General features: G+C 41.8%; 1 protein-coding gene across 1 annotated transcript; it reads right to left on the bottom strand.

The window, feature by feature from the left end:
- Nucleotides 1-207: 207 nt before the first annotated feature.
- Nucleotides 208-23,553, bottom strand: ZNF365 (zinc finger protein 365). Its single transcript, XM_080687577.1, has 6 exons — nt 23,394-23,553; nt 20,661-21,416; nt 8,816-8,996; nt 4,067-4,104; nt 2,813-3,078; nt 208-2,017 (listed from the first exon to the last, which is right to left on the bottom strand). The coding sequence occupies exons 2-5, from the start codon at nt 21,401-21,403 to the stop codon at nt 2,817-2,819; spliced, it is 1,224 nt and encodes a 407-aa protein (XP_080543703.1). The 5' UTR covers nt 21,404-21,416; nt 23,394-23,553; the 3' UTR covers nt 208-2,017; nt 2,813-2,816.
- Nucleotides 23,554-26,005: the final 2,452 nt, after the last annotated feature.

Genomic DNA, 26,005 nt, shown 5'->3' with positions numbered 1-26,005 from the left:
TCAGTGTGAACATATGTAAAAAGAACTTTGAGATATAGACATTATAATAAACAAAAACGATCAAGCTAAGTTCTTAAGAAAGCTTAAAGATACAAGATCCTGCTGATTATACGTACAATAACAGCTTATTCCACTTTGTTCCCTGTTAATGGATCAGCATACTTGGCTCCCCAAAAACATTTCAGACAAAACATAGTAACACATTAGTCAGAAATATAGCTTTTTATTATAATATTTCATAATCTAAAAACATCCTTTTTAATTCTTGGAAGAGAATATTCCAACTTCCAGACAACTAACCGACCCTTGTAAAATACTGGAAAATGGTGTCTAAGAAGTCTGAATTTTGTAGTTAAGAATCTGTAACCTAGTTTGGGGGGTGGGGGAGGAAGAATGAAAGAACAGTTCAAATACAGATTTTTTTTTTTCATTACAAAGCAAATTAGATCCATTTTTTCAGTTTAACCTTGAACATGTTTTCCCAGAAACTTTGGTTTTTCTACCAAAGAGAAACTCTAAGGTTGGCTTCCCATGTGAACAAAAAAAATTTTTTTTAAATAAGACCCAAGTGAGACATGGCACACGGCTCAGGCCATGGCATGTAAGTGGGATACCCTTCGGAGTGAGCCAGCTTCCACGTTCCATAGCAAACTTATGTGTCTAATGCATTTCTTGTGTGAGGGTCAGACTTCAGTTGAAATTAAAAAAAAATTGTTTGTAATATAATAAATCTTAAAATCATTTGTCTTGTGTAATGTACATAAAGTAGATATGACATTATGAGGCTTTCTGGATATCACTGGGTACCACAGTCAAAGAGAACTGTCTGCCTTCTAGCATGTTAAATGGACTTTGAAAATGTTGTTTTCACTAAATAAAATTAGAAAAAAAGTCTGGTTATACCGCCTTTAAAAACAAGCTGTGTTACGGGGACAATTAGCATGCAATACAACCAACAAGTCAATTTTTTAGTATGTAAAAGGCTAAAGTGAATCATGGTATAAATACCAATAATAAATAATCTTGGGGAAGATTAATTCTCCAAATTAATCATATAATATTACAATTTTTACAATGTTAGCCAGAACAGTGATATTCACAGCAATGTTTTCTTCCATTTGATAGTTGCCTATACACCACATGAACTGCCCACACCCATGAGTCAAAAGTCAAAGCTAAGATTCAAAATTCAACATTTTCACTGTAACAGGTTAAAAATGTTTATATAATGATAAGTTACACTTTTCAACTTATTGTCATTTTAAGTAATTGCTTAATTACCTATTTTTAATGCACTGCTAATCTGATGCTTATTGTAATAACAACCATAATTCTACCAATATTAATTAGGTTACAGTTTTAATTTTTAAAATGAGAGAATTCAATTTACATAAACTAACATACATAGTTTAAAAACCACCCATCACAAACACATACCTTTTCCGTGAGTACTTAAAAATAAATATACTTGACATATATATTTTATATGTTTTATATATACGTATATATTTGTGGACATAATTATTCTTACTTCTGGAAGGATGTCAGCACTTGTAAACTCTGCAGGAGATCTAATGATAACACTAAGTTTAAAAAACATGAAAATTCATTCTTGAAGAAAATCATAAAGCAGGAGGTTCTTAACAGATGGGTCTTTTGGAAATAAAGGCCATTTTAGGGCGGGAGAGGAGGACAGTCTCAGATTCCAGATCCCACATGTACTGTTTATTTCAGAAGCTACTTTAGAAAGCAGTGCACAATGACACTTCAGATAGCCGGCTGAAAGGTAACATCATAAATTTTAATCCCGAAAGGGCACAAAAGCAGCAGGAGGTGGACAAGGTAGGCCAGCAAGAAGAAAGCCATGCCTGCAGCTCGCAGAGAGGCCGTGGACATTGCCAGGGGAAGGTCTTGGGAAAGGGCTCGTGTCTCCAGGATGGCTCACAACGCACTGCACGTGCAATCCGTTGACGTCCCACCATTCAGACCCTGAACCCGTGGTGTGTTTTATGTCCTCCTGCAACCACAGCAATAGAGACAGCTGTTAAGATAGAGGCTGGAGCACGGTCTTGGGGTGCAGAATACCCAGCCAAAGAAGACAGCAGAGGTGCACCAAAGTCTGAACAAACATGCATCCGGGGAAACAAAAAACCTGATTCAAATACTAGTAAACAAGCTGGAAAACAGTCCATCCAAATGAGAACTGAAGTTGAATAGACGTGTCCCTGTAGCAACCCAAACGCCGATGTCCTGATTAACCAGAATACACTGGGGAACAGGAATTTGTATTTTGGAGGCTTTCAAACTAATTGAGGGGAAGGTTAAAAACAAACAAAAATATTTTTTCACTGCTATTAAGAGAATTTATATTCCCGTTCCTCATCTCACAATTTTGAGCAGTGGATACAGATGAATCTTTTTCAGCACCTGACATCTTGTGTGGCCTTGGGTCCGAGCATTAATCAGCACTGCATAGAACGCCAGATGCAGAAAGAACTGAAGACTGGGCTAACTATTTTGGAAGATGGAGCTTTGTTTTACTAAACTTTTGGGAAAGACTGCTTCCTTTTTTAAAATTATTTCTGTAATTTGCCTCTTGCTTCTACAAGAAGCCTGTAATAAAATTCTGGTTCCCCGAGATGCCCATTTGTTAAATTCTGACTAATCCACATGCTTGCACAGACAGGAAGTAAAGGTGTTAGCCCTTTGCTTTCCCATTGTGTCTTACTATGGGATGTGTCTAAAAGGACATTATTGTTGGCCCCTAGAACAACATTCCCCAAAGCCCAGGAGGACGGTCCAGGCCACCCACCCTTTTAGATGATGTTTACGAGCGCCGTTGGCTTTTTCTTGGCCATTTTGGGCCTGATGTTGCCTTTCCGACTTAATCCCAGAGGCTCCCCTTTCTTCAGCGGTCTGCAGAGTTCTCTTGGGGTTTCGGCCTGGTCGTGAATGGACTTAGCAGGCTGCATGCTGGCCCTCTCCTCCTTGGCTTTTTTCAGGTAGCTCCTTCCCTTTGGATGAAAATGAGTCTTGAGATCGGGGTGGTTACACGCTGAATGTGGGTGTCCTCGGCTTCTACAGATGGTCGGGTGGAAGGAGGGAGAGGAGCAGAAAGATTTTTTGAAAACCTTAAAAGAATGAAAGCTACCTATAGCACAATCACTCCTGCATGCTAGAGCAGTGATAATGCTGCCAGTAAAACAAATGACATATATTGGTATTTTTCTTCCAAAAATTCTGGTGACCTTCATGAAGGGAACTCATGAATTTGCATTCTCAGCAACATATTGCTAGTCCTATTTATCATGACAAAAACTGAGGAACAGAAATTTAAATGACTACCCAGGATAATATATACAGTTGGTCTACAGAGAAGGTGGGAGCAGAATCCATATCTCATGAATCTTTAACTACCAGGGGACTCAGACAAATCTGTAGTACAGTTATTATAAAGTATGTGATTCATGGTATAAGTGCATATATATAATACAGCACACATACTTCATTAATAGTACTATAGAGCTATTATGACCATACTATAGCTTAATAAGAGAAAGTTATACTATATAACACCATATAAATACTCCTATAGTACTATCATACTGCCATAGACTACTAGACAGCTAGCATAGCTAAAAGTCACATAAGCCCTGGCTGGTGAGCTCAGTGGTTAGAGTGTCAACCCCTGCACCAAAGAGTCTTGGATTCGATTCCTGGGCAAGGGCATGTGCCTGGGTTGCAGGTTTGCTTCCTGGCCATGGTCAGGGCACCTGCGGGAGGCAACCAATTAATGTGTCTCTCTCACATGGATGTTTCCCTCCCCCCTACCCCCACTCTCTCTAAAAATCAATGGAAAAAATATCTTTAGGTGAGTAGTACCGAAAAAATAAAAAAAGTAAATAAAAAATAAAAGTCACACACATTTTAGAAAGTTAAGTACATAAGCTAGTGAATTTTTACCTGAGACCCTCAAACCCATTTATATTATAGATGCCACATAAAATGCAACAGGAAAAAAATGCAAACATTATCATATGGCCAAAGTATAAAAAGGTATACATACAGGCATTTGGGTTTTCTATTTGAAGAGCTATCTGTAAGCTAAAGGAAAACAAATAAGAAAAAACATTACTTAATGTGAAGATTGAATCTGGTTTATAAAATCTTGCTTAGATTTTAAAGAAACGGTGTTCCCGCTAAGGAACCAGAACTATCGGCAGCACTGCCCATGGTGCCCTCCACCACAGCAGCGAGCAGGCACCTCTCACGCTCAGCCTCCGCTCACTCAGGGAGCCTCTCTGGCTCCCTGTTCTGAGATTTCCAAGAAGCCAATATCAGTCCCCCAACAGAGCAACATTTGAAGAAACATGTTTTTAAAAATTGGAATGATGTACCATTATTTCTTGATTGATTCAGACTGCATTTGCAGCTAATTTACTACAGCTGTGGTTGGTCACAGTGTATCAACTAAGGGGGAAATTGGCATAAAATGTTTATTGCCTAAAATACGTAATTTCTAAAATGAGAGCATATGAAGACCAACAACTCCATGATTGTCCCTGAGGCCATCTATCACTGAAATTATTTTCCACTCCCATTAAAATATCTTCATGCGCATTCGTGGCCAAGCTAGGAATATCATTTTCAGAATAAATTGATAATTATCATTTTGTGATCCAGATGTCACCATCCATTTTATAGGCCAACCCAGTGTATCCCAAACCTTCTGTTGCTGATCTCTGTCACTAAAGAAGTGGTAGGAAGACAAGCAGAAGATGAGAATGACAAAGAAAATGTAGGGCCCAATGTGGCCAAGACACGTGACCCCTGCTAGACTAAACCTGAGAAACGAGGCTCAGCATAGATTCTTCTGTCTGCAGCTTGAGCTGTAGTCAGGAGCAAATCAGAAAGAAGTTTTCTTAACTTTTGAGGGTCATGTCCCCAAGAAGGTTGCCTTCTTCTTTTTGACAATCAAAAGACAGCCTTATTGTTGACCCTGTTCACACTGGCTGGCTTTGGCATGAGGTTAGTAAATATGAACAGAAAAAGGCACCTTCCTTGCAAGAGGGTTGTGAGAGTATGCAACATACAAAGAAGGTGGGCCAGATGGCTCCAAAAAAATAACAAAAAAATAATTTTTTCACTTTACTGTATGGATGTATACATATAGTTTGTATATGTATTGCTTATATGTATACACAAGACCCTTTGGGATTTTATAAGAGAGAGAGAGAGAGAAAGAGAGAGAGAGAGAGAAAGAGAGGGAGAGAGAGAGCGAGAGAATGAATATGTATGTATATGCTTATATGCTTTCCTTTCTGGGGAAAAGGCCAACAGTGTTTTCAAATGTTCAAAGGAGTCCCTGACTTCCAAAACATTTCAAGAACCACAATTTCAGCATTTATGGATGTAACTAATGGACCCTGCTGGGACCTCAGGAAATGGGAATAATTTACTGTGCATTACAGAAAAGGAAATGCAGAAATAAAGATAGGTAATGATGAGCCATAACCTCACATATGGTATCATAAATTGTGCATGTCTATACATCGCACACTGGGTAAAACTCTCACCATGCAACAAACACAATTAACCCGCAAAACAACCCTAAGAGGTAAGCCTTATAATCCCCATTTTTCAGATATAGAAACTAAGGCAGAAAAGTTAAGTAGCTGGTTAAAGCCTCAATGCTTTACCAGTGTTAGGACTGAACTTCAAACCCAAGTCTTCACTCTGCACGGCCTCCCTAAAAAGTGTGTGTTTGTATACATAAGTATACAAGCAAGGAAATGTAGACAGAAAATGTTAAGTGGAACCCATGGCTGGATCAGAATTTCTCCTGTGAACCTACAGATTATGAGGTTTGGGGTGAAGGTGGGACCGGTTATCACACACTGTGGACTTTCATATGCTCTCCTCCCCGTGAACACAAGAGGCCACTGTTCCTTAGAGCCCCTAGAGCCTCAGGCACTCCTGCACACTCAATTGCTCAGACCAAAACCTCAGATTCATTCTTGATTCCTCTTTTCCTCACCCGATAAATCTAATCCTTCAGCAAGGCCAAGTGATCTTATCCATTCTACTCCCAGAACACATTCTATACCCATCACTTCTCTTTACCTCCACTCTATCCAAACTGCCACCTCCTCTCCCCTGCCACACCATAAAAGCCTTCCAACACATCTCTCCTTCTTGCACTCCTCCATTCAATTCCCCAGAGAGCACCAGACTTTCTGCTAAAACCCAGGCTACCTCCAACTTCAAACCTGTCAATGGCTTCCCTCTGTGCTCTGGAATAGACCCAAACTCCTTACGGGACCTACAAGCTCCGGCATGGCCTGGATCCTTCCCAACTCTCTGACTTCATCTCCTACCATTCAAATGTACCATGTTTGTTCCCTCCTAAGGCAATTCCTATTCCCTTGCCTAGAACATTCCACTTGCGTATTTTCAGGGTTGGCTCCTTGTTATTAAGGCCACAGTGCAAAACTGCCTCCTCAGCAAGGCTTTTCCTGAAAGGGTTTCACTGAAGTAGACATCTTAAACGTATCATCTTACTTTTTTCTTGATCAGTAGTTATCGCTTTCAAAATGATCTTCATTATTTGCTTACTTGCTCATTGTGAGCCCTTCCTCACTGAGAGCAGGGGCCTCTTCCATCTCCTTCACAGCAGTTTCCTCAGCACTCAGTAAGCGCTGCTGCAGCCCCAATAAACAAGTGTTAAATGAATTACTGCTAGTCCTAATTTAGCAGCCTGCAGGAAATAAATGCAACACTTAAAATAAGATTATCCAAGCTGTTTCATGACCTTCTGTGTGAGCAGTTCTGTCCGTGATTTTGGCAGATGGGATACTGGGTCACTTTGTGTCTAATTCGACAGCATTTTTCAGAGCAAAAAGACAAAATATCTGAGTAAGCATAGTACACTTTTAGAAACCAGCCAGGTGAAAAAGAACAAAAATGCTCAAGGGGATTAAGAGAAAGAAACAGATGCCAAAACATTATTTTAGAAAAGGCACTAAATGTGAGGGGATGGGGGAGGAGGTTTTTCTAGAGCACAAAAGAATCTTAGAGCTAGAAGACACCTTAGAAAGAATTAATTTATACACCAATGTAGAAATGTCACTGCTATCTGGAGGTGGTAATGAGACATAGAGGAAAGAGTGGAGGAAGAGAACTGGGGTGGATGGAAGAGGAGATAAAGAGGATGGACACTGTGTTTTAATGGGTAGCCTTAGCTGAGATGGTGAGAGCCAGGCCAGGCTGGGCATGGTATTCCCAGCTGATCTGAAAGAAGTGGCTGATGTGTCAGGGGAGTAGGTCAGAATGTTCTGCTGATCCTGGGGTACACTGGGGCCAGGAGCTCTCCTAGGTGGGTGGGTCTGAGGCTCCAGAAGCCTGGCCTCTCGATGCTCTGGACCTTCACTCAGCTGGGCCAAAGGATAATAAAGACATGATCCAAAGCTTCTCCTGCTAAAAGCACCCAAGTTCCTCTGTGTCTCTAGAGCCACAGATACCCTGGGAGGCCAGACTCAGCCCTTTCATTACATCAAAGACATGGCTCCTAATTTCATAGGTGAGTGTATATTATGATGATGAAGTAGACTAAGTAAAAAGGAGACATGTCCCAGGGTCTGCAGATTGTCTCATAATGTGGTACATTATGGTTCAAAGCAGAGTTAGGGGATTACACATGAGCAATACATCTGCTAAATCCTTTCATAAATCAAACACCTCACTCTTGGTCTTCTCAGAGAGATATACACTCCCTCCACTAGTCAGAGTTCACCTCCCAATAGCCTGATCATGCTCTACTCACAAGCAGCTCCCACATCCAAATTCCCTGTTTTACTCTGAGCTGCACTTTATTTGAATTATTCAAGTCTTGCCTTGGTAAATCAAGTCTGATGAAGGCCGATGATGTCACTCATATTTGGGACACAGAGAGCATGGACATAAATATTCATTAATTTCCTATCATGTTTCTTTATACGTATATATGCATGTGCATATGTTTATATGTGTGTATATGTACATATGTTGGGTGTGCATGCACAGATACATGTAATTTTATATATACACATCTGACTACAGAGCAGATATGCTGTTCAACTGTTGGTCACATGGTACAGCATGACAAGAAATAATGACTGGCTATTTCTTATAAAAGGTGTTCAATTTTCAAGCTGGAAAAATAAACTGAGCAGAGGAAGTGGGCACAGAAATATAAATAACAGAGAGAACTGATGGGCTTCCTTGCTTCCTCCTGGCCTTCCACTGTTTTCTTTCTAATATCCTCCTGGCTTAGCATAGTAGAATTTTAACATTTCTTAGCTCTGGGTTACTTAAAAGCCTGCAGACTGAAAATATTCATGCTACACTTCAATTTTAGAATTCCTAACCACCAAAGTCAGGTGATGAGCAGAGAATTTAAGGGGCCAAAAGATCTTATAGAGCATCTAGTCTAACTGCTTCATTTTTACAGAAGAATTAAAAGCCCAGGAAGACAAACTGTCTCTTTGGAGGGTCTCTTATTCTACAAGTATAAAAAACATTCCTACCAATTCAGCTTGGCATGGAGTTGGAGGGTGAAGAACTGGAGACTGTGCATCAGAATTAAGCTTACTTCCGGATGCCTGGGGTTCACCTGCATCACTTATAAAACACAGGCATGGCCGGCAGTACTCTCAAATGATGTCTAGAGAATCCCTATAAGTCACTCCCCAGCTCCCTTTTCCTCTGTCCTTAACTGGATCTCACCAAACCTAGGACCTCACACTCTGGCTGGACCTGCACGACTTATCACACTTACCACATGCTCGCTGACATCCCGGCAGAAGCCTGAGGCCTGCTGGCTCTGATAGTACTCCAACTGCTTTTCCGCCAGTTCCACCCGCTGCAACAGATTCTCAATAAAGTCCTGGAGCCGAGCTTTCCCTTGAACCTCCTTCTCAGCTGCTGCTTCGAGGAAATGGTTGAATGTTACAACTTCTCTGCAAGGAAAAGTGAAAAAACACAAAATGGAGAAATGAGACAGGAATTCATTCCTTCAACACATTTTATTGAGTGTCTACACTGTTAGGTATTGCCCTAGGCTGGATGGCCACAGAGTTAAGATTCCATTTTAGTGTTTACATTTAGAGATTACAATTTTAGTAGCAGAGAGTCACTATAAAATATACCAAAAAAAAAAAAAAAAAAAGTCAGGTGTGCTAAGTGCTAAGGAGAAAGCTGAAACTGGATGCAAGAAGGCAGAGAGTGACAGAAGAAGGGAAGGGGTGAGTGATATCTGGAAAGCAAAGTCAGGGATGACCTTTTGGACAGGATAACATTTGAGCAGAGACCTGGGAAGAGTTCAGGGGTGGATGTGCATATGGGTCTATGATACAGCAAAGAGGCCTGGGTGGTGAGAGCAAAGTGGGGCAAGGAGAGGTTGGTGGGAGCGGAGAGCCAGGCAGGGCCTCACAGGTCACTGTGATCATTCCCAATTTTATTATAAATGAGATGGGAAACCACTGGACACTTTTGAGAAAAAAATCTGATTTATATTTTAAAAGGGGAAGAAAATACTACAGGGAGGGAAGGTATGAAAGCAAGAGGCCGTGCTGAATGCAAGTGTATAAAATGAGTCATCTTGTCCAACAGTAGATGTTTGAGCTAAGAATGAAACAGCCCAAGAAATGCTATCTTGAAGTCAATCCAGGGTCCACTAGGAAAGCTATTTTAGTTGATGTAGGAGAAGAATTGTGCATGTGGCCCTTCCCTAAAAAGTTGCACAAAATACCCCAAACAGTACTCTTTTATCTTCATAATTCCTTGTGAATTCAGAAAAAATTATTATTTTATTACTATTTTATATTTTGTTTTTATTGCTAATGCAAATATGAAAGTAACATTTTGGAAGCCATCTCTGGAGCACTTCTATGCATGCTTGTATGCGTGGGCACATGTTTTCTCTCTCTCTCTCTCTCTCTCTCTCTCTCTCTCTCTCTCTCTCTCTCTGTGTGTGTGTGTGTGTTTAGCCTGTTTCTCAGGTCATGTTCCAGGTAATCAACAATACCAACAGGTGTATAGTACCACAGTTCTCCTCAGCCAATTTGCCTCTCTTAATAAGAAATCATGAAGATCTTTTCAGCCATCTCCTCTGTATGTTCTGCCACTCCCACTGGGGATAATGAATTCCATAATGTTAATACCTGTTGGATATAGTATTTTCTTTTGTGTCTTCAATATCTCTCTCAGCTTTCGAGGAGTGACCCCTCATTTTTCTGGCCATGCTCAACTTATACAGCAGCAAGATTTTAAACAATATCCAGCCCCCTCCAGCCTCTTTCATTTTAGATAAATGAATCCTATTGTTAAAATCTAACCTCATGCAGTTGTTCTAGAGCAGGGGTGGGGAACATTTTTTTTCTGCTGAGGACCATTTAGATATTTACAACATAATTTGTGGGTCATACAAAGTTATCAACTTAAAAATAAGACTGTTATATTTGGTTAAACATTTAATTAACTCACCACAATGCCTTGGCAGGGCTGGACCAAACAATTTTAAGGGCCTTATATGGCCCATCGGCCAGACGTTCCCCACCCCTATTCTAGAGAATCCATTAAATTCATTGCCTACTTTGCATCTTTTCAACCTCCACTCGATCTTTATGTTCCACTGAGCTCCATAATTTCTTACGAGTAGAAACTTCAGGGAAGGCCAGCTCAGGAGTCACAGTTTCACAGAAAGTCTTTGCAGGGAGCTGGCCGTGGCTTCCAGCTCTTTTCTGTCTGACTAGTCAGTGAGCTGCTTTTGTAATTAGTCATGATTTTTCTCTCACAAATATATTGTGTCACACTTGGCCATACTGAGGCTTCCTATAAAGTCAAATGTCTCTGAAAAACGTTGGGAAATATATTTTTATAAAAATAGAAAAGAGACTGGTTGTCAAAAATGATTCACTGGAAGAATTACTCATTATACCAGCCACCACTTTTCTATTTTCCTACCAGGGATCAAACATAAAACCCAATCCCATAATAATTCCATTATCTTTTAGTAGTCAAGAAATAGCCGCACATGAGAAATAAGAGTCCTTTTGGAAAAGAGTTTTCTTTCATCATCAAGTTTCAAGTTTATTTCCAGATGTTTCCGTAAGAGCCCTGAATAGAAGATGTGGGCTTTCCAAGCTGCTCAGGCCATGGACACAAGCCAATTTTCAAGCTCCACTATCATTCGGCTTTGATCTGCCTCCTAGGTGAGTCATGAACCTTAACTAGCAGCAAATAGTGGAGAGTCCGTCTGAGTGCTACATTTGTGGCTCCAACTTATGGTTGAGACCCTTTGGAGAGAGTATCTTCACATCTCAAAAGCACCACTGAAAGCACAGCTCAAGAAATGGCTCCTACGTCCTCTTCCCAACAGTAAGGCTTTAATTGATTCGGCGTCAGACCGATTGCAGAGATTTCCTGGGTGCAATTTAGGTTGTTAACTGAATCATGAAATAGTCTCCAAATGGTACTTGTGGGAAAAACAACCAAAAACCCATAAACCCTCCTCCACCAAAAACACAGAAAAAACAGCCACTGTATTTTTTCAATTCATTTTGGTTTATAATACTGACCATATTTATCTCATGATAGAAAGATTTCACACTTATTATAGGATATATGAAAGCTGACCTATTTGGAAGATCTAACTGAGCAAGGGATGAATCAGCTTCATTCTCTGCTCTAAGCCCCTCACTCAATACAACACATGACACATAATAATCAATAAATGCTTGTTGTAATGAATGTTTAAAAAGGACAAGGAGGAAAACAAACAAACAAACAAAAACACTCATAATCCCATCACCCAGAGGTAACTACTGTCACCATTTTTTTCTAGTCTTCTTTTTCTCTCTGCATATTTACTATTCTTGGGCTCTCTGTACTGTTTAAAATATAAGACAGCAATAGTTGACAGCTTAATCCCACAGGATTAACATCTCAAAATCAAGAAAACAAATTTGAATGCATTACAGTTTATGGCTGTGGCTGTGTTTTTAAATCATGTAATGTCTTGCTGCTGGTTCCCTATAAAACTTTTACGAATTAACGTTAATGCTCCTAGCTGTTCGTGGAGTGTTATGTCATGTTGGAGAAGAGAAGCATCTTTTCCTAACTTTCCCCTCATCCAATTATCTTGTGCCCTGAAGCCAAGAAGTTAATACCCTTTGTATTTGTCAACTAACTTGGCACCAATGCTAACCTAATTTCAGTTTATGGATGTTTCACATCAACTTAAAAAAAAAAGAGAGAGAGTTAAAACAAGCCTGATGATTTAATTTTAAAAGAGAAGTTCCCCAAGACAGGGGCTGGAGAAATCCATCCTACTGAGATTGTGTTTGGGTATCCAGATTATGAAAACAGTAACAAAGCCCATGACTGACTGTGGAGCGGCATGTGTGCACAACTTTGGATCCCCTTTCACATCCTGCTCAGTCTGGATGAACAATGTCCAGAAACACCTCTCATTTCCCCAAGGATCTGGGGAATTTCCTGAATGGAAAAGAAAGAATTGAACTACATTGCATTTGTAACCTCTTCAATAATTATACTCCAAAGAGTAAAATAACCACTCACTGGATTTCAATGCAAGGGAGAACAAACTACTCATTGATATGATTTCAGATTCCACGATGCAATTAACTTTTAAGAAACTACCAACTGTTGAATTTTGGCACAGTATCAAAGCAGAATACCAACTATTCTCTGAAAATGGTATTAAAATACCTCTCCATTTTCCTACTTCATATCTGTGTGAGACTGGGTTTCCTTCATCCACTTCAAACAAAATAACAAATTTGCCACAGATTAAATGCTGAAGAACTGCAAAGGTCCAGCTGCCTTCTCTGAGGCCAGGCATTAAAAATATTTGCAAAATGTATAAACAATGTACTTCTTTCACTGAACTGTTTTTGGGAAAATTGTCTTTTTTCATAGCAATGTGTTATTTATGTTAGCAAGAATAAATTTCTTATTGCTATTTGTCAGTGAATTAATAAGCGATTTTCAAATTTCCGTTTTAATTTCTAATATAGTAAATGTCAATAGATAAAACTCACACATGCAAAAGCTTTTTGGGGTCCTCAGATTATTTTTAGGAGTGTAAGAGGAAGTGAGGCCACAAATTTGAGAACTGCCTCTTTCTGTGTACCAGAGTGATCCAGAACCTCAGAACTCTGAGGAGGGTGGGCAACATGGGCTCAAACACAAGTAAGATGAAGCCACAATCCATATATTTAATTATTCCATTACTCAGTCACTCAACAAACATTTATTGAATGTTATCAGGTACTGGGCTTAGTGCTGGGGCACTCATGAACCCATGGTTATATTCATGAAGCTTACTGTCTAACCCAGGGACCAGCCCCCTGTTTCTGTAAAGGGCCAGGGAGTAAATGTTTCAGTAAATGTTTCTGCAGGGCATATGGGCTCCATCACACCCCTCAACTCTGCCTATGGCAACAGAGCCAGAGGTGACATGTAAAACAAAAGAGCATGGCTGTGTAACAATACAATGTATTTTTAAAATTAGTTTACTTTACGGACACTGAAATTGGAATTTCCTATAATTTTCATATATCATGAATAATTATTTTTCTTTTTAATTTTCAACAATTTAAAAATGTGAAAACCATTCTTAGCTCATGGGCTCCACAAAAACACGTAGCAGGCCGGATGTGGCCGGTAGTGTAGTGGAGGAGCAGACCTTAAAAGCAACAAGTACTAAAATAAATACGTAATTACAGAGCTGAGCTGAATGTGACTTGAGGAAAAGAATAATATGATGCTATCAGACAGAAGAGTAGAAAGACTTGTGTGGTTTTTATGTTTGGTTCTCAACCCTGTGATTCGGAATACAGTGTGAAGGCTGGAAGGCCAGATGAGAAGATCAGAGTGAACCTGGGGGAAACTCAATCAGGGTGTGGGTATAGCCAGCTTTGGGGAAATGAACGAATCCCAGGCTACTTCCAGCCCCATCTTTGACTTCTTATTTATTTTTTAAAAGGTTAAGTATAATTAAATCCAAGGTTTTAAGTGTTAAGCATCACTTAACACATCTTCTGAGGTAGGTTAAAGACAGGTTCACTCAGAAAAGTCAAAGGCTATATTATACAAAGTACATACTGTCATGTGAACAACACATTCTAGAAGCAGACATAGAGATAGAGAGAAATGCACATGAATGCTGGTCTTCATTTCGATTTTACATAGGCAATGCACTACTTATTGTTAATGAGGGTCAACACACCCATCCTATCACATATTGTAATCTACTATAAATAAACCCCTTATTATGTCTATTCCCCTATGTTTCCATCTTTTATGGCCATCCTATAGGCTTATGTTCCTTGGGCCTCATTAATGTGCACCACATAGCTCTCTGCTCCAGTATCAGTGAACTCCATTCAGCCAGAGCCTTACTTTTGCACATGCTGTTCCTCCATCAGGGTCCCTACACCTGCCTTTTCCAAGCGTCCACTATTTTTAAAATATGTTTTTATTGATTTTAGAGAGAGAAAGTGAGAGGGAGAAAGAGAGAAACATTGATGTGAGAGAGAAACATCGATTGGTTGCCTCCATATTCACCCAAACCAGGGATCAAAACCACAACTTGGGCATGTGCCCCAACCTTTGGGTGCGCAGTAGGATGCTCAACCAACTGAGCCACACCTGCCAGGGCAAAGCTCCCACTCTCAATGATCCCTCCAGTCTCAGGGCTTTCCTGTGGGGAATCTTTCCCGGACACACGGCTCGGTGTGGGTTAGGTTACCTGCTATCTTGCACCCTATCTCAGTACACACTGCAGAGGACTAGTGCCATTGACCCCATTTCATTGTAAAATCGGTGAGTAAACCAGGGACCCTGCCTGCTCCTTTAACTGTGAGCCCAGCACACAATAGGGTCTCAACAAGTTTCTGCTGAATGCATAAAATGTGCAGCTACATCTCTAGTTGAAAATCTCGAACTGATTAAAAATATCCTTAAGTTTCTTTTTATCTTTTTCCAGACAAGTACTGGGGCATAAAACAAATAAGTAACCTATATTACAGGTACCTCCTACAGGAATGTAGGTGGGATCTAAAATGGATGCCTTTCTCCTATTCTTAAAAAACACTTTAATATCAGCTTCTCCTCCCAAAGGCAAAGCTCTACCAAGTTATTTAAATTTCATTTTGCATTACTGACTTAGGAACCTCTTCAGAGGCATATGAAAGGGTAAAAAATACCTCCCGTTAAAAATAGTCTAGCCATTGGTCACAGAGCACTTCAGACAGACCGTGATGCCAGTCACAGTACAAATCCCAAAGTCAGACTCAACCACCTCCGAGCACCAGGAACCTGGCTGCAAACTTGGGGCTCGGGGTCAGCTCCTGTACACCCCAAAGGTTCCATGGGTGGACTCTGCACCTACCAAATCCTGCGGCCATAACATCTTTTGCCTTATCTTTCATTTTGGCTTCTTTGAATAAACAAAGAAGTATAAATTTCTCATTAAGTATTTAAAACTAATGAGAAAGTCAAATTATTTTCATTCATTCTAAGTAGATCAACACTTACAGTCTAGGTCCCTCAGGCCAAAAACCTGTCAGGTAGTGTTGAGGGAGAGGAGGGAGAGTGTGAAAGAGAGAGAAAGAAAAATAGACAAATTTGTTGGGTCTCTAAACTTTACCATGTGTCATCCCTCACTGCAATCAAAGGCTGATGGCACGTGCTGAGGGCATGTCTGACATTGGTTTTCCGTACAATAGTTTATAAGTCTGCATGGAACAGAGCCTGGAAAGAGAGGACCCCCCCATTTATATAAACGTATTAAAATGTGGAACGAACCGATCCCTCCCTGTCCAACTGAACTCTACATCTGACATGATTTTCCTTGGCCTGCTTCCTAGCTCTGGAGACAAGTTGCTTACTCACTGCTTTGGCTCATCAAAAATGGGAAAGGCCTAATTAAGTGGCAAGAGGGTTTAGTTGTGCAAAGCAAGTTTCCAAATCAAACTTGCCTTTTAAAGGCCAGTGCTCCCCAGCCAGCTTTGGATAGAAACCCAAATAGATGTGACCTGGGTCAGGCTACCCCATCCATCTCTTTTATCATACCCCTGATGACCTTTTTACTGTCTATTTTACCTTCTGGCCTATCCCAGCCATGAAAGCAGGACCTGGACTTATTTGCTTTACCACTTGCCTTACCAGATCCTACAACAGCACCTGGCACTCAGCACACACTCAATAAAGATTTGTCTTGTGCTGACTTCAGTCTGGGAAACAGGGCAAATGAAGCAGGAAGAAGGGAAAAGATTATATTCTAGCTCACAAAGGATCAGAATGGAAATTAAGAGATGGAATTACAAAGAGACCCCTCACCGCAATCAAAGGCTGGTGGCGTGTGCTCCCCCCTGGCTGGTCATGGACGTGCAGAGCGTCAAGTTAAGAGCCTTTGTTGGAAGTTAGAAGCCCTGGGCTGGTGTTCCAGAAGCTTAATATCATAACCAGACTTAATGACACGACCATTTCCCAATTTCCCAACACCTATGATGCCAGCTGACATTTGCTTTAATCACATCAGAAAAATAAGTGATGTCATCCTGGCAGCCCTTTCTCAAAATAGAAAAGGAGCAAATCTATTCCAAAATGGGCCCGATTCAGTGTTACTTAAGTCTTGACACTTTGGGCAAATACCACATTTTCAAAAGTCTGGCTGAGACATAGTGAATTAACAGAAAAAGCACTCAGCAGAGAGACAGGGAGTTTGGGTTCCAGTTTCAGCTTCGATACTAAATTTTTGTCCTTGGATGAGTCATAACACTTCTCTGGGCCTTACTTTCCCCGTCTGTAAAACGAGGGTGTAATCCTGAAGGAGGCCGGGGTACCTTCCAGTACTGAAGTTACATAGTCCGCTCAAGGGTCATCTCTAACCTCCCTGCTGTTCTCCAATGTCACTGTCCTCTGGTTACCACGGCAAGCTCTGCCCTTTGTCCTCACTCCTTCACTGTGGACTCTTAAATAGAAAAATCTGTCCTCTAGTTTTTTTTTTATCAACTTTAAACCAATACTTGTTTAAGTACTTGCTCAATGCCCTGGGTTTGAACATGGGCATGGTCATGGATATATTGATTCTTCCTATGTAGAGTGTAAGCTCCTTAGGGAAAAATACCAAGAAGTTTATGTTCCCCACACACACCTAGCATAGTGGTAGGCACATCCCAGGTGGTCAGGTGGGACTTTCCAACCTTCCCAGCAGAAGGATTAATGTTATTACACTGATGTTCTCCAACCCCCAGGTGACCAGCTGGGCCAGGAATCAGCTACTACCCACAGCCATCCATTCTTGTTAAAGGATACCTTCCTGCAAGATTGGCCAGGATTGATTTACCTGATTACGGACAGCGCTACCCTACAGCCCTGAATACTCTTGAATAAGTAAATACCTGTTTCCAAAGGACTTTTAAAATTGCACAAACTTTGTGAAGACAATGAGAAATTTCTTTTTTGGATTTGCTCTCCAGAAACATAGAGATACCTCTCTATAAAAGTACAATGAGACTCACTGGCACAGAAGTACAAAATATTGCCAATTCAAACAATCTCCTCTGTTACAAAGCATATAATATATATATATTATATATAATATATATATATATATATATATATATATATATATATATATTGGTAAGCATTTAGCAACAGTGAATGACAATATATGTATATATATATCTTCTACAATCTGAGGTCATTCCGTCTAAAGATCGGCCCTCAGAGTCCTTTATTTCAGTTTAAAGAAAGAATTTTAAAATTGAGGGGGAAATCCATAGGCAAGAAAAACTCAAGTGAATATTAAATACTAGATGTTTGCTTTAAAAAACAACAACAAATCTACCACCTGTGTCTCAAAGGGTCCCTGGAGTGAAAGTCAATTTTGAGTGGTACTATAACAACCCTACCTTCTCCCACATATGGGCCGTGAGAGCTCATCTGGAGGGGTTTCGCAGCGGGGCACAGTTCCTGGTAGGTTCCATGGCCAAGCAGTTCCCATATCTGAAAGGTCACCTCTTTGGTGGAAGGCTCAGCTTTGTGAAGAAGTGGTAAGGAGGGAAGGAGCATGGCCCAGCCCAGCCAGGCAGATCTAGTCAAATCAACCCGGTTTCAATGGTGTGGCTGATGGGCAGCTGGTTTGTGCTGCATTCCCATTTCAGAAGGTTGGGGGTGGAAGTAGCAGCGGGGGTGGACACTGTGGACACTGAGGGCAAGGGCCATAGTCGATCTCTCAAACCAAGGGCTCCACTGTCCTTCTTGGAACAAGACTCTTTCAGTCCTATTTTATGTACAGAAAGAATGATTATCTGAGGCTTGAATACAGAAACTGATTGAACAGGCCAAATGAAGGCTTAAGAAAATGAAGACATTGTTATTTTATGTTTACAAGTTTAAGGCAGTTTCATTGTATTTCATTTAAAGTGGTTATTTTGATCACATTGCTTTTTTTTTCTTCTGATAGTCTAAAAAAATTTCATACTAAAAATCAACTTTACCCTCACATATATTCACAAAAATGTGCCACAAATATATATGTACAAGGATGTTAACAGAGGCACTATTTTTAATACTAAAAAAAAAAAATGGAACAAAACCATGCATTCATCAATAGTGGACTGATTAAATCAGCCATGATGCATCCATACTTTGGAATATTACCCAGTAAAGAGGAATGACACAATTCTGTTTAGTGCATAAAAGATGCCTACAATATACTATGTTAAAACAAAAACAAACTCCACACACAAGTGGCAGGATAATACATGTCATGATTCTATTTGGAAAAACACAGTAGTTCTAAGTATATATGGTTATGGGGTGGGTATGCTTGGAGAGGAGGGAGGACTTTTAACACATACAATTCTACATGTTAATTTTCTTACAAGTATGTATTAGTTTTCCAATTGGTTTTTAGGTAACAACATTGGATTAACCATAACACATTATCATTATTGATCCATGCATGGCCCACTTTTACTAAAGCTAGTTAACCAGTTCTATTTAATAATAAAGAATCATCCCTGAACCCACCACCAAAATAAAAGTAGATCCTTGACCATAACCTAGATCTAACCAGATGATCCTCCCTATCATCAAACTGTCTCCCACCACCCCAAATTCCATATCCATTATTCCTTATAGATTTAATGAATAAAATACAACAAATAAATAAATGCAAACAATTAATTTGCTTACCTTTTAAATTCACTGCTCTTGAATCAAATAGAAATATCACAATATTTAATTCTAAGCTTTTCTCAGCACACAAGGGAACCCCAAATGCTATTTTTCCAGTTGTGTAATGTTAGTCACCCAGGTGGCCATAGCGGGTCAAGGCACTAACTTCCCACTGGGAAACATCACAATCCAAGAGAAAACGATTTCTCATTGGATATCATTTCCCTATATCAAAATAAATCAGGGGCTGATTCAATTCTGCCCTCGCTACATATTTGGAAAATGTCTAGTTGAGCAGAGCAGGCTTTGTCTCTAGGTAGGTAAGCATTTAGTGACAGTGAATGACGATCTCTTTAATATTCAGGGTTTCTTAGCCTATTACCAAATGGAGGAAGCTTTAATTACTCCATTTATGGGACACCATATAAAGAAGAGTGCCACAGGGCAGAGAAAAGTATGAAATGAAGTCAGTCTCTATAACGGAACTCAATTTAGAAACCTTCCTTCCAGCATGTTGTAGTTTATCAATTTTTATGTCCTTTCATTCTATAAATGTCAGTACTCCATTTATAACTAAATTCAACATGCTTCTTTAGGGAAATACACGGCATTGTTACGTATACTTTTTTTTAGTTTGTATTGAATCCATAACACTGATAAGGAAATGCTTTTCTAAGTACGATGACTTTTAAAGTATTCGCTTATCTAAACACCTATAACTTGTGAAAACCAGTGTCAGCTCTTTGCAAGCAGCATGCATGTCACTCTAGTGTGACATAACATTTTACAAAAAGAAAATTCTCCAACTTAAATCACAGAAGCACAGCAATATCACAGGTTCCTCTGGGTTTCCTAATGTCTGCTTCTTCCAAATAAAAAATGTAATTGGATGGATTCTCAGCAATCAACCAACATTTAATTACGGTAGGCGGAAAATCCAAAATGGCAAAGAAGCCAAAAGTATTTGTATTTAGAGCATACTTTACACTTGAATGAGACAGCATCTCATGTTCTTGACTTTATTACATGGAGACTGTCAAGAAGGAGGGCTCCCCAGCCCATCTTTCTGCCCGCCCATTCAACTACCCCGCTCACCAGTGAGTGTGGGAAACGGCACCCACCACAGAAACAAGACACCCCTCCTTAAAAACATTATCTGTATTTTACAGTTTCCAAGGTGAGAAAAAAATAGGTATTTTGACTTTCAGGTTGCTGGGTTGCTGACCATACACAGGGAGGGTAAATAATATTAAAAGCCTTGTGCCCCCCACATTCAACTACATCAATGAGAAATGCAGCCACTGTCCCACCTGCAAGAAATAGCGCCAAACCTTGCTTAACACTGGCTCGTGATCTGGGGGTGGGTGCCTAGAACAAAGGGGTGAGCATCCTGTTCCAGCGCCACTTACTCTTCTTTCCTGAGAAGCTCCTCCTCTGATTCTGTCAGGCGTTGCCTCAGCCCCGCGATCATCTCCACAGCCACGTCCACCTGTCTATTCAGGGCCCGCTCTCGTCTCTGAACTTCCTGCTTTTTCTGAGTCAGCTGGACAAAAGCTGCCCGGACTTCTAACAGTTCTGCAGTTTTCTGGGCCAGCTCTTTGGTGAGTTTGTCGATCCTCTTCTCGATGGTCCTGTCCACGGCCTCGACCATCCGATTGAATTTTTCTCGGACGTGGGCCTCGAAAGCAGCTTTGGTGTCGGACGTGGGGAGTCCGGGACTGGCCCTCGGCCCATCCAGCGAGTCGGCACATAGATCGACTGCAGTGTAGGTCTGCACGTAGGATACAGGCCTCTCGGCCACCACCTCGAATGGCTTCCTGTCCTTGCAGTGTTCGTGTGCAATGCTGTACAAGTTAACATAGCTGGGTTTCTGCTTCACCACGCTGCCGCAGCTCTGCAATTTCCCCAGTTTCAGGGGTTCCGAGGAAGTGACTAGATCTGTGTCTTTGAGGGATGGAAAGAGGCTGCATTTCGTCAGGAGGGTTCTTTCCTGGTAGCTGTGACTGAATTCCAGATGGGCCTTTAATGATGACAAGCTTCTAAATCTGGTATGGTCTCCGCACCTCGGGCAGCGGAATGGCAAGCACACAGCAACATTCTCAAAGGACTCCTGCCAGGGGTATCTGCTTTCTTCAAAGGCCTTCTGTTGCATTACTCTAAAAGTCCTGGGCAGAGGAAAATAAAACAGGGAGTTACCATGTCTGTTTGCAAAACGCTACTGAAATGACTGTTGTTGCTCATCTCCTTGGAGGCAGAGGTTTTGGTTTCAAATAACCTTTGCATATAATCCTATATAATAAAAGCCTAATATGCAAAACGGTGGAACAACTGGTTGGCAGCGGGTAGGAGGGTAGGAGAGAGTGGGGCCGGTGAGTGGGTGGCACCAGGCCAGCCAAGGTGGGTGCCAGTGGGCAGAAGGAGGGGACGGTGATTGGGGGGCAGCGGTGGTGACCGGCAGAGGGGCAATAGGGGGGCGGGGCCAGCCGCTCACCCACCGGAGCTGTCCCCCTATCTGCCCCTGCTGGTCGCCTCCCGCAAAGGGAGGCCAGACTGCGGCTTAGGATCCCCAAGGGCTCCCGGACTGCGAGAGGGCACAGGCTGGGCTGAGGGACCCCCGAGTACACGAATTTTTGTGCATTGGGCCTCTAGTATCTTATAAAATTAAAACCTATAATCCTTGGGCCAAATTCACTCATTGGGCCAAATGAGTCACATCCACTCATTTCTGTATCATCTACCGCTGCTTTTGCACTGTGACCTGCAGCGCCAAAAATACATACTACCTGGACATGACAGAAAAAGTATGCCAACCCCTGGCTAGGATGAAAAGAGCGGGTAACATTCCCTTTTTACAGATGAGAAAACTGGAGCAAGTAGGTAAAGTAATTAATTCAAGGCCAGATGGAAAATGGCAGATACAGAAGTGGATTCAATTTTCCTGAATTTAGTACATTAACTGCAAAATCATGCCCTGTTTTACTAACAGCCTGATAAGCACAAATAGAAAAAATGAGGAAAAGTCAGCATGAATTGTCAAAGCCAATCCTTCAAGAATAGGAAAGATATCACTCAAATGAGGTATTGTGGCATTGAGCACACAATCAGCTGAAAATTGTTCAACCTGCGATTTTTGTCCTTAATTTTGTACTTTAATTACTGCTGTGATGACATTAATCAAAGTGTTTCCATAAGAACAATGGCCCTCCATACTCAATTTACTAAAATTTGGGAGCCCAAAGTGTCAAATATCTTTTGATCTAAGTGGGGCCATGGCCAAGACTTTATTAAAATAGGATGTTCTAGATGGATTTGTCTTGTCTCTGATCCTATTTTGAGGATCTACCTCTAGACATTAAAGACAACCACTAGAGATGGCCAATGTTTGAACCAGGTAGGCATCTTTTAATAACTGGATGTTCTTAGTTCCTTGTAGGAATTTCTTATCTGCGCCCTAGCAACAGATGACTGCTAGCAAGCTAATTCTGCAAGCAGCACAATATCTATTTTTTCCAGGAATGATTTCTACTTAAACATAGGAAGCATTGGGCCCCCGAAAGAGGAAGTTCAGCTAAGGGTCTAGGCTGAAAAGTGTTGTTACTGGGCCCTCAACCTCTTCAAAAGCAGAGGTGCAGAGTTGCAAATGGTCCCCAGACAGGGGAACCTCTTCCTGTGCTACACTGGCTGTTTAACCACCAGTTTTCTGGGATGGGATGCAAACGCTGGCCAAATATGCAGGCGAGAGGTGAAAGAAGGGGAAGTCAGGATGCTAGGGGGCAATGGGAAAAGGGTGGCGTTCTGCAGGGGAAATGGGTAATCATGCACTCCAGGACTATACAAGCTTTCAAGGGCCCAGCGGAAATCCCCGTCCACGGGGTTAGCAGAAAAGCCCTAATTTCCTCTGCCTATACCTGGCAGGCAAGGACCCAGCCTCCGGGGTCCCGGCTCTCCCTGTGCCCGCCTCCCAGCATGCCAGCCCCTGGTGTCAAAGTGGATCCGTGAGCACACGAGTTCCTGCAGGTGGGGTCGAGAAGCCCAACTGCCGGCCACGGTGCGGGAACTGGGACCTCCTTCCCAGCCCGGCCCCCTCCGCCGCGCCCCCTGGGCCGGGCCGCAGGTGCAGATGCTCCGCAACCACCACTTACCCGACTTGTTGCTGCAGCTGCAGCCGCTGCTGCTGCTGCCGCTGCGGCCGGTGCTACTGCGGGAGCGGAGCGGTTTTCAGCAGAGCCGTAAATCAGCTGAGCTGGGCCCGCTCCCACCCGCGCGCACCCGGGCGCCGGGACCAGCGGCGTCCAGGGCGGAGCGTGGCGCGGGCCGGCGGGAGCGACGCGCGTGGCTGTGGGGGACCCCGCGCGCGGAGAGCCAACGCTCCTGGAGCGCCGCGGTCGCGCGGTGACACCCCCGCTCTGCCCAGTTGCTAGGAGCACCGTCTCCCCTCCCCCCACCCCCGTGGAGCCGGCTCGGACCCAGTTTTCCGCGGGGAGAGATGCCGAGATCGCTCCCCCGAGAGGGAGGGAGAAAAGTGTGCCGGCCTCCGAGGCGCTGCGCTTTCTACAGGCCCTGGCAAAGCTTTTTGCACTTTACAGTTATTGGGGAGCAGGAGAGTGTGGATGAGAAAGAAGCATGGCTGGGCATCCTTTTCGAAAACCTGCCAGCAGGAAGGTCTGGGTATTTGTATTAGGACCACTTCATCCTAAGTAACAGGGAGAGGATGTCCCAAAATAACTAGCCTTCCTAGCCGAGTGTCCTCGCGGTAAACCAGCCAGCAGAACCAAATCTAGTCAAGTACATGGGTTGTGTATAAATAAAGCAACAAGACCCCCCAGCCTCACCCCTACCTGAGGGACATGCCCTTCTTCCACAGAGGCTAAGATTTATCCTAAAGAGAGGCTTCTTCCCTCCTGAAGGACTCTAATGACTCAGCTTTTTCTTCTTCTTTTTTTTTTTTTTTAAATCTATTTTGGGATATTTCTAATCTAACTCTTGAAATAGGAAACCAGTATGAAAGTTATTGTTGGGTTTTCTTGTCAAATTGAGAGATTATTCATCTGTAGACAGTTATTTAAATGCATCTTCTTGACTCCTCAAGGTGTTTCTGATCTCACTTTACTATTACATTTCAACACTGATTTTTTTAAAAGAAACAATTTAATCTTCACATTAATGTAATTAAGAGGCCAAGCTCTGGAGTCTGCCTTGATTTAAACCCTCGTTGGAGGATTCAAATCCTGGCTCTAGGACCTGCATCAAATTCCTTGGACTCCTCATGTATGAAAAGGAGATAATTAGGACCAACCTCTTAATAGGGTGCTGGGGTTAAAGCACTCTCTGACCCAGACATACACTGAGTAAATAAGCTATCATTTTCATTTCTGTTTTATTATTAATATTATTATCACAAGAAAGTGGCCTATACACATAAGAAAAAACAGAAAGGACAAGGGGAGCTAACGTACTCATTTCCACAGAAAGCATGTTAGACGATTGCTGTGGGGCACATTCTCTTTGAAAAGATTGTATTTCATTGAATTTATCTCATGACTCAAAAATATGTTCATTCCAAACATCAATGTATTCAGTAAGAAAATTTTGCATGTGCAAGATACATGTAGTGGAGGGACAGCTCATCTTGCTCATCTAGCCCATGTAGGAAGAATACAGGGTAAGCCACTCTCAGGGGCAGCCTTGCATCTGCCTGCCTTCGGGCAAAGTGGGCCAAAAGTATGCTCTGGAGAGGAGAAACCTTGGGTTCAGGCTGCTCCCATTTCTCAGGTGAAATTGTCACTTTCTCTGGTCCTTGAGTTCATCTCTTGTGTAAATAGAAGGATGTGGATTTTCAAAGGCCCTTTCTCACCCTAAAAGTATAAAGAATATGTATTATCAAATCATTATGGGGTTATTCTGTACAGGGTCTAGAGATGAGCATTGTGGGAGATTCAACTTTGATCGACAGGCATTTGGGACCTTACAATTACACTAGTTCTCAAATTCCAAATCTCCCACCCCCTGCCTGTTCCTTCCCTTGCCCTCACCATTCCCCTCACCCACATATTCCAGCAGCAGGAGCATAACCGGGCAATATGTTAGCACAGAATTGCAGATTATCTACCTCAAGCCAGATCTACTGAGTCAGAAACTCTGGAAGTGGGACCCAGCAATCTGTGATTCAAAAAGCCCTCCAGGTGATTCTGGTGAATGCTAATGTGAGAACCTTTGGTTTACACAGCACTTCTTCATACATTGTCTACAACAAACCAGAAGGTGTGTTATGTCCATGATTATTATGTTTCTTTGTGCTGGGCACTGTGCTAAGCACTTTGCTGTCTCATTAAATCCTTTCATCACCTGTGCACTCAGCTATAGCCACGTGGGTATCCCTGTATTTCTTCAGAAGAGTTCAGCTTCTTCCCATCTCAGGTCCTTCTTTTCCAGGTAGTCCCTCCTCATCCCTCAGGGCTCAATATCCCCCATTCCAGGAGGTCTTCCCTGACACTCCCAGGCTATGGTAGCTCCTCCTGGTTAAATTTATCACAGCTTATTGCAATGGAATTGGTTATTTGTGTAGTTACCCATTTAATATTTGTGTCCACTATTAAATTCTAAGCTACACGAGTCAGGGACCCTACCTGTCTTACTCTCCAATGTATTTCTAGTACCTAGCATACTATTGGTCACCTAGAAAGTGCTCAGTAAATGTTTATTTAAGGAATGGATGAATGGAATTGGTTATTTGTGTAGTTACCCATTTAATATT

Source organism: Plecotus auritus (assembly GCF_963455305.1).
Source record: "Plecotus auritus genome assembly, chromosome: 9".
Classification (NCBI taxonomy): domain Eukaryota; kingdom Metazoa; phylum Chordata; class Mammalia; order Chiroptera; family Vespertilionidae; genus Plecotus; species Plecotus auritus.
The sequence above is the reverse complement of the archived record's forward strand: the minus strand, read 5'-3'. Positions and strand labels throughout refer to the sequence as shown.